At 62.3% G+C, this 14,949-nt stretch overlaps 2 protein-coding genes across 3 annotated transcripts; both read right to left on the reverse strand.

Moving 5' to 3' along the window:
- Positions 1-372: 372 nt before the first annotated feature.
- VIL1 (villin 1) lies at positions 373-8,704 on the reverse strand. Of its 2 annotated transcripts, XM_082055259.1 has the most exons (20): positions 8,530-8,704; positions 6,051-6,152; positions 5,798-5,872; positions 5,464-5,660; positions 5,071-5,179; positions 4,665-4,775; positions 4,367-4,569; positions 3,790-3,868; positions 3,538-3,636; positions 3,288-3,441; positions 3,079-3,179; positions 2,800-2,937; positions 2,470-2,628; positions 2,206-2,385; positions 1,942-2,087; positions 1,670-1,814; positions 1,211-1,399; positions 987-1,055; positions 673-810; positions 373-587 (listed from the first exon to the last, which is right to left on the reverse strand). In XM_082055259.1, exons 2-20 carry the CDS (start codon positions 6,123-6,125, stop codon positions 474-476), a joined length of 2,481 nt encoding a protein of 826 aa, XP_081911385.1. In that variant the 5' UTR covers positions 6,126-6,152; positions 8,530-8,704; the 3' UTR covers positions 373-473. The 2 variants fall into 2 exon arrangements, with proteins under 2 accessions (XP_081911385.1, XP_081911384.1); XM_082055258.1 differs by lacking the exon at positions 8,530-8,704 and having other exon boundaries at positions 6,051-6,240.
- Positions 8,705-9,310: 606 nt separating this feature from the next.
- CTDSP1 (CTD small phosphatase 1) lies at positions 9,311-14,701 on the reverse strand. Its single transcript, XM_082055489.1, has 7 exons — positions 14,470-14,701; positions 12,953-13,095; positions 12,635-12,736; positions 12,350-12,406; positions 11,745-11,837; positions 11,296-11,481; positions 9,311-11,209 (listed from the first exon to the last, which is right to left on the reverse strand). Exons 1-7 carry the CDS (start codon positions 14,534-14,536, stop codon positions 11,081-11,083), a joined length of 777 nt encoding a protein of 258 aa, XP_081911615.1. The 5' UTR covers positions 14,537-14,701; the 3' UTR covers positions 9,311-11,080.
- Positions 14,702-14,949: the final 248 nt, after the last annotated feature.

A 14,949-nucleotide genomic window follows, 5' to 3' on the forward strand; every position in this document is an offset into this window, starting at 1 on the left:
GAGATGTCCCCTTCAACTCCTGGGGAAATCACAAGTGATCACTGGTGACTGTCCCCACACAGGTGCCATCTCCTCAGCCTCTGGCTTGTTGCTTTTACCTTTGGTACTGCACATACTTGCTGAGGTGCAGGTGATAACAGAGGGAGTGGCTCCAGCTGTACACTGGACCTTTAACCCTGAGCTGCAGCCACCGGCATGGGATGGGGGAGCTGGGGGGACCTGGGGTGGGCAGCTTGTGCCTTGCCTCTGAGCACAGGAGGGCAAGGGGGGAGAAGGAGCTGAGGGTCCTTCCCCGCACTGCCCAGGTGCCCAGTCAAGACCCATGTCCCCCTGCACACCATCTTTTTGCCAAATAAGCCCCACAACTGGGCTGAGCACAGCAGTTGGGGGGAAAGTGCAGCCCTGCTCTCCAAATATATTTTATTTAATAAAAATAACAAGCTGGGAGTGTCCCAGGGGCACAGGCTCCTGCCTTAGAAGAGTCCGTTGTCCTTCTTGAGTTTCTGCTGTTTCCACAAGGGCAGGTTCCCGAAGGCAGAGCGGCTCATGCCAAAGACAGCCTGGAAATCCTGGTCAGAGAGGTGGCACTGGGGAAGGAGAGAGGAGGCAGAGCTAAAGCTGGGAGGCTTTCCCCAGCCCCCCCAGCAACCACCCAGCCTCAGCTCAGCTCACCTCCTTCCTGCTGGGATCCACACCCCGCGGCAGGTCCTCGGCCGAGGTGTTCACCAGCACATCCAGGGGGAAGATCTCCAGTTTTTCAGGGAGAAGGGGGGTGGTGGCAGTGAAGACCTCTTCCCTGGATGTGAGCGCCTGGATGGAGGGACAGAGTCACATCATGTCCCCAGGAACGGAGGCACCAGGCTGGCTCCAGGTGTCCCTTCACCAGAGGATGTGTCCTTGCAACTCCTCATGGCAGCTGCCGAGGGACAGAGGGGCTTTCTGTGCCCCCTCCTGCCCCAGACACCTCATCCCCCTGTGGTACTTACAGAGGTGAGCTGCCCCAGGCTGCTCTCATCCCCCAGCTCAGCTCTCAGCTTCTCGTAGGATTTCTTTTCCTGGGAAGGTGACAAATGAGCTCAGACCCTCAGCACAGGCAGAGATGAGGCAAAATGCTGCCTGTGCCTCAGAGATGCTGGCTGGGTCCAGATCCAGACTTGGTCTCCATCTGCAAAGGGCCCCCCTGGTCTTTACAGTCCCCTCCATGACTCACGTGCCAGATGAGAGGGTCCCAGGCCAGGAACCAGCCAGTGAAGGTGGGGGGCTCGTAGCCTTGCTTCACCACGATGATGGGGGTGTCAAGGTCACGCCCATTGGGGTCGCTCTGCAGGTACTCCTGCGCCATCACCGCTGTTGCCTCCTTCTCTGACTCATTTGCACCTCTCCCAATCCAGAAGAAAACCTGCAACAGGGTCACTACATCCACCACTGGGGTGGGACAGGACCTCTGGGGCTGTGCTCAACCCATCTGTCCATGGGGAAGGGCACTGGGAGTCCATCCTCAGCCCTCCCTGAAGCAGGAGGTCTGCAGAACAAACAGTATGGGGCCAGGGACATGGGGGTTCCAGCCTTCCATCCCACCACATCTGGCTGCTGCAGGTCTTCCACCCCTTTGGGGACATCAGCTTGTGAGATAAAAAGGTGCCCTCAAACCCCATGCTCCCCAGCTCACCTGGTCCCAGGCATCCAGCAGGTAAACATCCTCCTCCTCCAGGTCATCTTGGGTGAAGTCTATGATCTCTGTGGCTAGGAAGGTGCCCGTCTTGTTGGAGCACTCAAAGAGACGAGGGGTCACAGAGGAGTTCTCTTCCTGCAGCCTGGCAGAGGGCAACACAGTGGTGGTGGTGGTGGTGGAAACAGGACTCACCCTGTTTGTGGACTGGTGCCCCATCACACCTCTGAGGGTGGGCAGGGACAAGGGACCTGCGGGCACAGGGCTGGTACCTCTTGCTGTTGGCATACTGGGACTTGCCACCCAGGGCCATCCAGAACTCAGGCGGCTCCTGTCCCTCTGCAATCACTGGCTTCTCTGTCTTGGAGATGATGTCGGCCACCATCTTGCCCATCTCACGCTCATCTCCGCTGCAGCCCTGCAGACCAAGCATGGCTGCTCCATCACCGGCCCCAGCCGAGGAAGAGGAGGAAGAGGAGATGGGAATGTTTCTCTTGGGGCTGGCAGCATCCACCCTGGTGCCCTGCGGTACCCACCTTCCCATACCAGAGGTAGCAGCAGCTGGGAGTCTTGAGCACAAAGACATCATTGGAGTTGAGGGAGGAGGCACGGACGGGCACCTCGAAGGCCTTGGTGTTGTACTCATTGGTGCCGTGCACGTGGAAGAGGCGGGTGGAGGGTATGGGCTCCGTGCTGCCTGCACGCGAGGTGCCACCCTGGTGGGACAGGGACAGAAGGTCACCACCCGTGCCACAGGCTCACCCCCCTGCCCACTCTCCCCCCAGCAGCCCCTTGCTCACCGCATACACCACCATCTTGCCCTTGAAGATGGCCATCAGGTGGGCTGGCTCCTTGCCCATCGTGACGCGGACCTGCACAGGCTCATTATCGAACTTCTGGTCCAGGTGGACAGCATGGTAGGCAGAAGCAGCCAGCTCGTCTGTGCTGGCATGGCGGCCCTGGGCAGGGCAGCGCAGGGCTCAGCAACCACCACGGCCCCTTTCCCCTCTTGGGGAACACTGCTGGCATTGCTACTCCCATGGGGCCATGCGTGGGGGCAGAGCCCCCCCCCAGTCTGGGGAGGTCTCCATGTCCCTCACCCCATGGGCTGGTGACCTGGGGGGTCTCACCTGCCAGAGGTAGATGATGCGGCTCACCCTTGGCCCCACATAATAGGTGTAGAGCACCAGGTAGCAGTCCCCACCATAGAAATGGCCCAGCCACCGCTTCTCCACAGGCACCAGCTCGTTGTTCTCCACACGCCAGACCTGGTGGGACAAGGATAGGGACGTGCTGCTGCCAGGGCTGGTGCATCCCACAACCCCACAGCCCCTGGTCTCCATGACATCCTGTGGCACAGCACCTGTGGTGCACCAAGAGGGTCCTGCATCCTGCTCTGGATACCCTACCTCCACCTCCCCGGATCCGTCATCCACCATCTTCTGCTGTGCAGCCATTTGGGGCTTGGCATGCAGCGTGGTGACATCAAACTTCACCTGCTCCACCTTGGCTGTGAGGAAAGGCAGAGGAATGAGTCACATCCTGCCAGGCATGGGTGTCCCCACAGCCCCCCCATCCCAATCCAGCGATTCCTGTGGCATCAGAAGGGGACACTCACCCACTTTTCCCATGGTGTGGGTCTTGCCCAGCCCACTAGTCTGGTTCGGGACAGTCCATTTTTGGAAGAGCTGCCTGAAGATGGTTGACTCGGACCCATCATTCTCCGTCTCCACACTGGTGCTGGCTGGGTAGTTCTTGGCTTTGATGAAGGCCTGGAGGGACCCGGACCCAAAACATGGGCATGGGGTGCTCAGCACCCCAGGGAACAGCCAGGCTATCCCATAACTGACCCCCAACTCAGCACCCACCAATGCCCTGCTCATCGCCTGCTGCTTCTCCTCTTTGTTGGCGTTCTTGCCCTTCCACACGAAGATCTTGAGACCCCCTTGGTCAAGGATGTAGCAGTCCTTGGAAGAGGGAACAAAAGCAGAAATTAGGACTTTGGACAGCTTTAACAATTCAAAAGCCAATTTGGTGGGTTTCACTGACCAAATCGGCTTGCAAAGAGTTAAAACTGCCAAGGAAATTGGGCACCCCTGAGCATCCTGTGGGTGACACACCTCATGCAAGAGCATGTCTTGAGTCAGGGGTTGAACTGCCACTTCCTGGATGACCAGGTTCCCGCTGGCATTGGTGACACTGGCAGGGGAAGAGAGATGAGGGGAGGTTAGAAATAGGGCTGGAAAAGCCCCTCCCCATCGCCACCTTGGGGTGTCTCCTTCCCATCCCTTTCCCAACCCCAGTCATGGCAGAGCTGGTACTGAGGGACGACCCACGATGGTAACCTGGTTTGCAGCTTGCTCTTTTGTGCAGTAGGGCCATATCCAGCTCACTCATGGCCATGTGGAAGCACAAAGTGGTGTCAGATGTGACAAGGCCACCTCGAGACATTGCCACAATGTCCCAAGGTCACACTTCCACAAGCATCTCTCCATCAAGTACCAACCTTGTTGTCACTGGGGACTCCCCTGGCTCCAACAGCACCCAAAGGACCTGTCCTCACCCCTCTAGTGGACTTGACCCCTCTTGGTGTCTGTCCATGGGGACAGGAGTTGTGGGACACAGCGGAGATGGGTTCTGGGTCCCCCTGTCACCCTGCGAGATGCCCCCGTGAGTGACCCACCCTCAGGAACTCACTGGTAGAGCTTGAGGGAGGACTTGAGCTTCTGGTCCACTGTGTCATCAGGAATAGCTGCCTTGATGTCCCTCTTGTTGCCCAGCACATGCGTGAGGACCTGCATGAGCCCCGGTGAGGCATCCTCGTCCTCACCATCCACTACGCCCACCTTGGCACGGCCCCCGCGCTCCCGGTCTCGGATGTCCTTGGCCAGGGTCATCGCCTGCACCCAGGGGACAAGAGGTCAGCCCAGAGCAGGGTGGGGCTGGCCATCATCCCCTGCCTCTGGGGGGGAACCCTGAGATTCCCGAACTGTACCTTCAGCCTCTCATTTCGGTTGCTCTCAGGGCCATTCCACTGGACAATGAGCTGGCCCAGGTCCAGCAGGAACACATCCCCTCGGTTGAAGCTGTTCCAGCTCATCTCCACCTGCAGCAGGGTGGGATTGGGAGGGTGGGTCAACCGACAGGAGGGCTGGGTCCCCCTAGCTCCACAGCCTTCACCTGCCCTGGCTCAGTACTGATGTCTCCAGCCTGTGTTCTTCCTTCCTACCCCAAAAGGGGCTTTTTGGGGTGAGGCTACTTCTGAGACAAGGCTGCATGGCCCCACACCCACCTTATCCCCTGCTTGACAGCAGCTATGTCTAGGGGGCCTGATTCTGACCCCAAATGGTGTCACTGCACAGAGGTGGGTGGCTAGGGACTCCCCACATCCCATAACTCACCTCTCCTGCCACCACGTTCTTCTTGCCCTTCACGTGCAGCAGGCGCTGAATGTTGTAGGTGTTTGTCTCTGTGTGCTTCATGCCTGAGGCCACTCCACCCTTCTTATAGCTGGGAAAAAATGGACACAGTGTCAGACCCGTGGCCCCCCTCTCATTCCAGTGGGGTCCCACTCCCAACTCTGTGTGCAGGGAGGTGTCCAGGAACCCCCCACCCCACCCATGTGGGTGACGGATGGAGCAAGACCCAATCCAAATCCTCTTTCTGCCTCCCCCAGCCCACTGGGACAGGGCTTGCCCCATCCCCACTGGGGATATCCCCATGGGGAGCTTGCAGAGGACCCCTCCCCACCATTACCCACTGTGGGAGCAGATCCCCAGAGGTGACTGACATACATGAGTCCCTGCTTGAAGTAGGCACGGAAGGTCTCGCTCTCATGGCCCTGGACCTCGCGGTGCTGCACAGCCACCCCGCCCAGGTGGTCATCCATCTGTGTGGTGTAGATGGCAGCTGCCCCCTGCTCATCCTGACTCGACTCCTTGCCCAGCCAGTAGTGGATGTCGTAGCTGAAGCTGTTCCCAGTCTTGCGTGTCTACAGAACACCGGTTCCCACTAGACGAGCCCCTGTGTCCCCAGGCCACTCTGGCCAGGGACACCTTTCCCTGTACCCTGGCCCCCTCTGGGGCAGAACCCATCCCTGATCCTCTGTGGGATCTCAGGCTGCCCTACCGACAGCAGGATGTAGCAATCCCCCTCAAAGAAGTTGCCGTAGCTCTTGGTGGGCACTGGCACCATCTCCATGCTCTGCAGAAGTAAGGGAAACATCAGCCTGGCAGGGACCACCCTACCCCATCTCTGTGCACCCCACTGCACCCAGCCCCAAACCCATGCACTGAGGACACAAAGGGGGGACCTTCCCTCCTGCAACCACCCCAAACAGCCCGGTGGTGAGTGCCCAGGTGACAAGTGACCCCATCCCCACCTCAATTCGCCATATCTGGATGCCCGGCGTAGTCTTGTTGAGTGTCCTGCTGACTTTGGTGCTGAGCTCCACCATGGCGACAGGTGCTGCATGCAAGGGGACCTGGTGGAGCATCGGCAACACCCTCATCAACGGCAGGCGGTGTCATTAAGAGCTGGGACAGAGCCAGCCTGCTGTGCCATCTGCTGCCCTGCCCAATCCCCAGCCAGCCGGGCCATAAACCCCCGGTCCAGGGCTGCACAGGGTAAGGGGCCACCCCGGCACCACAGCATCAAGGCTGCAGGCACACAGGCGGAGCTGCCATCCCCCTCGGCCTGGCTGTCACCGTGGCTAATGGGGGCTGTCACAGCTCTGTGCCAGGGTCTGTGGTGAGGAGGAGGGGGGCCCCTGAGTGCCCCTGTGCCCTGCGCTGTGCCTGGACATAGGGCAGGGCTGTACAGGGCATCCCCAGCACAGCAGCCACAGATGGGTGACACCACTGCATGGTGGCCTGTTCCTTCCCACCACCAGCAGGAACCGGTCCCACTCAGCCTGCTCCTGGCACAGCTCAGCACAAGATGGCACATTACGGCATGGCCACTGCTGGTGGCCTTGCATACACGCGCAAGCACAGAGCCACACACCTGTGCAAGCACCCTCTGCCCGCCTCAGTTTCCCCCCATCCCAACCCCACCACCAGTTCCATCCCCCGCCAGGGAGGGCACAGCCTGGCCCCACACAGGTGCTGAATGTGCCAGGGCTCAGCCCCAGTGCCACTGAGGTTGCCCACAGCTGTCCCTGCCACGCTGGCAGTGCTCACTGGCAAGCAGGCAGGCGGCTCAGGCAGCCAGCATTGGGCAAAGCCTCCATGTGCCTTGGCAGAGGCTGGCAGGGAGAGCCTGCGATGCTCGATGGAGGACTCACTGCTCCCCCAGCCCTACAAAACACCACCTGGTCCCACTGTGCTGACCCAAAAGCACCCACATCCTGTGCCTCAGATCCATGGGATGACATCCTGACATCCCCCTCAGCACACCCCAAGGTGGGGCATGGGTGGGTCCACAAGCCCCATCCCTGGGTCCCCCCCGGTGCTAGTAGCTAGAGGGGCTATGGGATGTGCTGCCCCCCATGCCCATTTCCCCATCCCCCTGCTGCAGCTCCTCACCTTCCCCGCAGAGCTGGGCACAGGTGAGCGTACCTAGGCAAAGTGCTCAGGTGCCACCACCCAGGAGAACTTTGTCCCCTCCTGTCCCAGCCTGTGTTCACCATATAAGGGCAGGAACAGCCTAGAGTCAAGGTCCCTGTGGTCCTCCAAGGCTTTGCAGCACCTGAAGAGCCCTGTTACTCATGGGGTGCTTGACCCCTTCAGGTGCTATTGCAGCACAGGGCAATCCCAGTCACCCTGCCCATGGGCTTGCTGTGCTTGGGTGGTACCTGCTGCCCTTCCCAGGCCTACTCCCCTCTTGGCCCTTGGCACCAAGCCCGTGGTGATAGGGTTTTTGAAGCTTGCTCCCCCCCGCAAAATGTTCCCCAAAGCGACAGCAACAGGCTGATGCCCCAGGGCTGGGCTATGCTGCTGCCCACCACTCGCTCAGTCCCACGGCAATGGGGTTTTTGGTGCCACCAGTTCAGACCCACCAGCAATGCAGCATCACCTTCTTAGGGCGTCCCCTTCCCAATCCACATGTCCTCATGTCCCACTCCCTACCTGGCACATCACCTCTGTGCCTATGGGACTGTCCCCAGGCTATGCCACCCCCCAGCCGGAGACCAGATCCTTGCTCACTACCCGATGAGCTCTGCCTCTCTGTGTTTGGGGTCTCTGCAGCCCCAGCCTTGGGGATGGAAGAGGAGCACAGGGATGGTGCATGGGGCTGGGGTTTGTGGGGCACAGGACAGGGCATAGGGCAGTGGCACAGCTTGTCCACGCCACCACCCTCTGCCCTGTCATGTGCCCCACAAACCCCAGCCCCAACAAGTGGTACATGATGATGCCCTTAGTGTTGGCAGAAAGAGGAATGGAGTCCTGCCCAGTGGCTCCCAGCCCTGAAGGTGGTTTTGGGGGACAACCAGGGAGTACATAAAGCTGGGAGGGAGGGGTTCACAGCAGCAGGCAGGCCCCCAGGCTCCCTGTCTTGCTCTTATCTCTTCCCCAGCCCTGAAGGATTGCTGCAGCCTTATCTCTGCCACTCTGCTGAGGCAGCAGCCCCTGTCACGAGCACCGCGGGCATCCCACGCCCTGACCATCACCCGACACCACGCCTGGGCTGCAGTGAGCCCTAAGTCCTGCCCACCCCCTCCAGGATCCCCAAAGTGATGGCAGGGGGGTGACCAGGCCAGGGGGGTGACAGCCACAAATAAGGGGGTGTCTCAATGCCACAAGGATGGGCTCTGCTGCTGCCTTCCACTCCCCCAGCCCCCAGAATTTCCAACCCCTCTAACCATGCCACCCAGCTCCCAGCCCTGCACCCCACACCAGTGACCCCGTTGGGGCTCTTACCTGGGTGCAGAGCCCCCGGCAGGGCGTGGGGCTGTTTCGGGGTGGGGTGACACCCAGATGGCCGCTCTGTTCTGTGGCCGTGTCCCAGGGCAGATCCTGCTGGTGTGTCACAGAGTTGGAAGACCCTGCGCCAGCTCCAGAGGCCTTGCGCCCTTCCTGGGCCCCCCAGATGGACATGCCGGGCCACTAATGAACTCATTAATTAGTGCAGTCATCATGCAGGACAGAGACTTCGTTAATGACGGGAAGCACAAAGCCAATGAGGGCATGGGGGAGGGCAGCTTAAGAGTCCCCCATTGCAGCACCCCACTGCCTGCATGTTGGCAGCAGGCTGCTCGGGGTGGGGGGCGCAGCAGAAATCCTCCCATACACCCCCCAGCCAAGAGGCAGGGATCAACACCTTACTGGGGGAAAACTCAGGAAGGGAGCACTTGTGGCCTAAGCCCCAAAGCTGTGGAGCACAACCCACAAAGTAAATTCAGATCCCCCCCTTGTTATGGGTCAGGACACCCATCCCTGTGGCATCAGGGTCCTTTTTCTGGGAGGAGGGGAAAGGGGCTAGGATGTGGGTGCCAAGGCAGACAGTCCCCTTGGCACCAGACAAGGGGTGACCCCCCAACTTTTCAGCCCAGCAGTGCTCTCGCAGCACTGACCTGCAGTATCCCCCCTTCCAGGGGGATTTAGGGGATCCCAGGGGTTCACTGTGCCCCCTTGCAGTGCACACACATGGCACGTGCCCACGCCCACATATGCATATACTCGCAACACACCAGGACTCACCTTTCCAAGATGGTACAACAGCTTTAATCACACAAAGGCACTTGGATCTGGTCCCCCAGCCCTCCCCAGTGCCCCCAATGCCACTGCTGGCCCTCCTGGGCTTCCAAGGGTGCCCAGCGTGGAGGCTGCACTCCTCGGGTGCTGCAGCACCCATGGGTGCTCACTGGGCAGTGGGCTTTGCTGGTGCCATTTGACTTGTCTAATATAAAGTGCTGAGTTCAACCCTCCTGGAGGGGCAGGATCAGGCTGGGGGCTGGCAGGGGTCTGGTGGGGAAGGGTGTGCCGCAGCATCCCACATCTCACCCCCCCACCATGGGGCAGGAGGTGGAGGCAGGGGTGCAGGCAGCTTTGGGGGGACCCCTGCCCACCCCTGGTACCTGGCATCAGGAGAAGGGCAGCGTTGGCAGGAGCTCGCCAAACAGCACCAGAGAGCTAAACTCCTCGCATCCCACCCCTACCCTCAATACTGCTCCCCCTCCCTGGCACAGTGGTAAAAAGGCACCCATGATTTTTTGAGAAACCGTTGCTTTTCCCCCTAAAAATATATGAGACATTGTCCATATTGCGATGCTTAAAAAGGCCTGGATGAGCTCAGCTCCGCCCCCCCCCCCCGAAAAAAACCCTCCCTGAGAGCCCCCAGCCCCTCAAGGCTGGGGGGTACCCTGGCACAAGCCCAACCCCATGGGGGTCAGGGTAACCCCAGGCTGCAGGGAGTGGGAGGCCCACAGTGCCCCCTTCCCTGCCCCAGCTGGGGGGCTGGGGCTGGGGTAAGGCTGGGGGTGAGCACACTAAGGCTAGTATGGGGGTCCCTCTCCCCTTGCAGTCACAGCCTTTCGTAAGCTGCAGACGGATGGGGAGCGGGTGCACGGCTCCCCCTGCAACGGGGGGACCTCCCCATTGGTGACTGGAGTGGCTCCCACTGACATGGTGTAACTGAAGGGGGAAGAGGCCACCAGACCCCCCGCTATGGGAAGAAACCGAGGTTGGAGGGGGTGAGTTAAGAGCCCCCCAGCACACTCCTTGCAGGGCCTAGAGGCGGGGTGGGCATGGAGACATGGCGTCCCAAGGCACGTGGGGGGGCACTTGTGGCCAGGGGCTCAGCCCTGAGGGCAGGCTGCCCCCCCAAAACACACCCTCAAGGCAGGGGGCAGCAGAAGACAGGAGGGAGGGGTAGGGATATGTCCCCCCCACTCCCTCCCCGGCAATCAGCTGCTCCAAAGGCAGAGTTAAGGGTAAAATAGTGGCTCCACGCACCAAGGCAAAAAAGACACCCCCCCCCATTTTTGTGGGGTGGTAAGGGGTTAACCCTTCCCATGTCCCCTGTAAATAGGGGCCCAGGGCTGCCAGCTCCCCCCAGCAGGCAGAGCCCAGATGGGGGGCTCAGTCCCCCCAAAGGCAGTGGAAAGCAGCAGCTGCTGACCCCCCCTCTCCACTTGGGGGGACACAGAGGAGAAAAGGACCTGAGAACCATTTCAGGGAGGGGGGATGCAGGTTTGGGGGAGATGGAGGGGAGGAGATGGACCCCCCGCAATAGTTCCCCAGCACAGCAAGGCAGTTGGTCACACACATCCCCCCCTCCTCTGCGGGAAGGGGACAACCAGCTCCCCAGCAGGGACATCCACATCTCCCACCACCAGCAGGCAGGGAGGGCACCCTCGCCCACTGGGGCTGGGGAAGACGACAGGGGGGATGCACTGGGACACCCCCACACACTCTAAAATAAGGCATCCAGCCACCACAGTAGCACCCCACCCGGGTTTGGGGGGTGGCACTAGCTGTTAGTCCGCTGCTTCTTGAGCACTGAGTACACATCCTCCACCTTGCTGAGCCTCTCGAAGAAGGGCAGCAGGTCCAGCAGCTCCGTGTCCGCCATGTTATCGAACCAGGAAGCCACCGGCACCTGTGGGCAGTGCAGCAGGCGGTGGCTGAGGGGTGGCCCCCATCACCTCCCCTCCATTCCCCCCCCCTCCCCCCAGGCATACGTACAGCATTGTCAGGGTGGAAGATGTAGGATGCGGGCGAGTTGTCCACAATGATGATGCGGCGCAGGTCACGGCCCAGGCGGCTCAGGTCCTTCACGTAGTTGCCGCGGTGGAAGACACAGGATTCCCGGAAGAGCCGTGCCCGGAAAGCACCCCATTTATCCAGCAGGTCGGCCACGGGGTCCGCATACTGCGAGCAGGTGAGAGGGGTCACTGGGGCACACTCTGCCACTGTGCCCACCCCATGGTGATGATGGCACCCAGCTCTCCACCAGTGCCAGCTTGCCCCGTGCCTCAGTTTCCCTGGCCAGCGCCTTGCAGGGGCAGGCAGGCAGTGGGGTAGGCAGGGGACAAGGGGCCAGCAATGCCATGGGGTAGGCAGGCAAAGGGAATTGTGCCACCCCAGAGGTGGCTGGGAAAGGGAAGGTGATGGCGGGAGCTGGTGGCACCCACCTTGGCCAGGCTGGCAGTGAAGAGCACGCACTCAAAGAGCTCGCCCATGCGCTGCAGGAACTCATCCACGTGTGGCCGCTTGAGCACATACACCTGCGGGCAACGGGGCAGAGGGCAGCACAACACAGGGACCAGCAACCTGGCCCCTGCCAGTACCCCCATGCCCACCCTGGGGGACGCTCACGTCTCTGATCCCAGATGGTGGCTCTCTGCTGGGAAGTGGGGGGCAGAGGGCTGCCCATGCCCTGTGCCATGAGCCCTGCCCCGCGTGGGCTGGAAGATGCCGCAGCCCCACTGGCACGTCCGGAGTGAAGCATCTGGCCAGCTCCAGAGCCAAGTAACCAAGAACAGGCTGACTGCCCAGATCACAGCCTATCCTGGATTACTTGAACCTGGGGCCGGCCACTGCACGAGGACACCGTGCCAGGACCCCTCCTCACCTCCCCACCCACTGGGAAAAGGAGCACCCACTTCTGCCCCCGCAAAGTGCTAGCCCCAGCACCCTGATGCACCTGAATGCCCCTTGGTGCAGACTACTGGGACAGCTGCTGGTCCCCAGGGAAGAGGTGGCTGTGCCCCCCACCCCCTAGGTACCCCCCCATTACCTGGTGCATGATGCCATCAATTTCCACGGGAATGATGAAGTCAGCGTTGTTCACTGGCTGGGGAGGGCACAGCAGGATCAGTGCTGGGCAGATGACCCCTGCCCAAACACTGCCCACCCTCTGCCCACAACCCCTGCTGGACCCACCACCCCCTGTAAGGACACCCCACCCATCCCAGCAGGGCTGTGCGGAGTGTCGTTCACAGCTGCCATGGCACTGGGCATCACTTGGGAGGAGGACAGAGCAGGGGGCAGGAGGAGTGGGGTGGGCCAGGGCATCCCCCACCTTGAAGGAGCTGTGCACCAGCGTCTCGTCCAGGTCGATGACCACGCAGAGCTTGCTGGCATCCTGTGGCTTGATCTCAGGCAAGAGGTGTTTGACGGCACCCTGCAGTGGGGGGGGGGGCAGAGGCAAACCCAGGGGTCAGCAGGGTGGTGAGAGGCACCCCCTCCCACCCACCCAGAATTGGCATGGGGGGGAACCCATACCAACCCCCATCCTGGCACTGGGGAAGTGCTGGGGATGGGCAGCCTGCCCCCCCCACACTGTGTCACCCCTGCAATGTCAAGCTGGGCGTGTGGGGGTGCTGGGGAGGGGGAATACCTTGGGCAGGGCCCCGTTCTCCTCCACCAGCAGCGGGGCACTTGTGGTGCCAGCACAGGGCTCCCCCTCATCGCGGCACAGGCAGCAGAAGAGGGACTGGAAGATGCTGCGGTTTCGTGGCTTCTTAGTGGGGGCTTGGGTGCCTGGGGGGGCAGGAAGGGGATAAGAGGACAAGGACACCCCCGGGGGTTCCCCAAGCCCCGCCATGGCAAGAAAGGTCAGGTAAGCCAGGTTCAGGGTTTTGACATGGGAGGTGCTGGGCGACACCCCCCCAAGCCCTCAACAGCCCCCAGCACCCGTCCGTCCACCCTTCCTGCCCCGCCAAGAGCTGGTGCTGCGGACACGAGTGTTTGGAGACCACCCACACCCCTTTGCCTACGTGCATCCCCCCAAACGGCCAGAGACCCTACAATAACACAGTGTGGGGAGCCGGGGCCGCAGTGGCACTTCCCAGGAGGATCGTGGACCCCCGAGATCGTCCCACTGTCCCTCCGCAGGGGGCACAGACCCACGCGGGTGAGTGACCCTGATGGGGGGGACCTCGTCTGGGGAGGCGGGGATTACAGCCTCTTTTCCCCGCCCTCAGCCTGGCCGCTCTCTCATTGGCTGGCTCGAGCATACCGGAGGCGAAAGACCAATCAGGAAGAAGTGCCCGCCCCTGGGTGCCGTTACCGCAGCCCCCATTGGCGGACCAAGGGGAAACTGAGGCAGAGGCGCAGCTCCTGCCCGCCCCGGGGGCAGTGCGGCGGCTTCAGCCCCTTCCCCACGGCCCGCGCGGGCAAGATTGGGGCTCCAGCCCGGGCCGGGATCGGGGCTCGTCTAGGCCCGGAGCCGCAGCTCCCCCTTAGGTGTGCCTCCCAGGAGCCGGACCAGGGCCCGTTGCTCTGACAGCGCCATAGGTTGCCCCATGGCAGGGAACCCGTGGGGAGGCAGCTCCTCACAGGGGACAGACCCCGTTCTCACGCTTGGCTCCCCCCCTGACCCTGCCAGCTCCCCAGGCCGACGAACAGCACCCCGGCGTCGGGCAGCAGGGCGGGCAGCGCTCCCCGCCAAAACCCCTGCGCTGGCTGGAGGGAGCGCAATTAACAGGCGGCCGAGGCGCCGGGCTGCAGCTGGGTGCCCGGCACTCGGTCCCCCTCCCCGCCTCAGTTTTCCCACCGGCGCTGCCTGCACCCCCCGCCTGGCTCCGGAGGAAACAGCGCAAATACGCCGAACGCCGGGGCCCGAGCAGCGCCTCAAACACCCCAGGGTCACCGACGGGATTCGGGGGAATGGGACGGAGCACGGTCCCCGCACCCAGGCGGGTGCAGACAATCCCGCTCCCTCCGAGCCCCGGCCCCACCGTGCCCCAGCGCATCCCACTCCAGCCCTGGGGCAGCAGGACGCGCGGAACAGGCTGAGAGCGCCCGCAGCTCATCAAACCCTCCGCAGGCAGCCGCCCCCAGACCCCGCGGTACCGCAGACCCCGGGGACCTCCCCCAGCTCCCGCACCGGGGGGGAATCCCCCCCCGCGTTACCTTTCTCCTGCAGCGGGGCGCTCCCCTCCTCCCTGCTAACCTGGGCGATGATGGACTGGTGCTCCATGGGCGCCGGGGGGGGTGGGTGGGAGGGGGCGGCCCCCCCCGGCGCGGCCCCCGGGGGGGGAGGCGGGGCGGGGACCGGCGGCGGCGCGGGGCGGCGGGCGCGGGAGCGGCGCCGCGGAGGAAACTTTGTTACAACATGGAGTTTCCTCCGCCCGGGCTGGGGCTGCAAACATGGAACCCGGGCGCGGTTTCAAGGAACCCCTTAAAAGGGCAACGCCGGGCCCCCCCCTCCTCCTCCTACCTCCTCCTCCCGGCATCCGCCCCGCGGGGGAGGAGCGGGGGTCCCAGCCGAGGCGAGCCGGGACCGGGGATGCAGGGAATGATGGTCTCTGAGGGGGTGCTTGTGACGCAGGCTTGGCTGGGATGGACCCCCGTTTGCACCATGGTGATCGTACGGAGTCCCCGCCTCTCCCC

The sequence above is a fragment of the Streptopelia decaocto genome, assembly GCF_964273445.1.
Source record: "Streptopelia decaocto genome assembly, chromosome: 6".
Lineage (NCBI taxonomy): Eukaryota > Metazoa > Chordata > Aves > Columbiformes > Columbidae > Streptopelia > Streptopelia decaocto.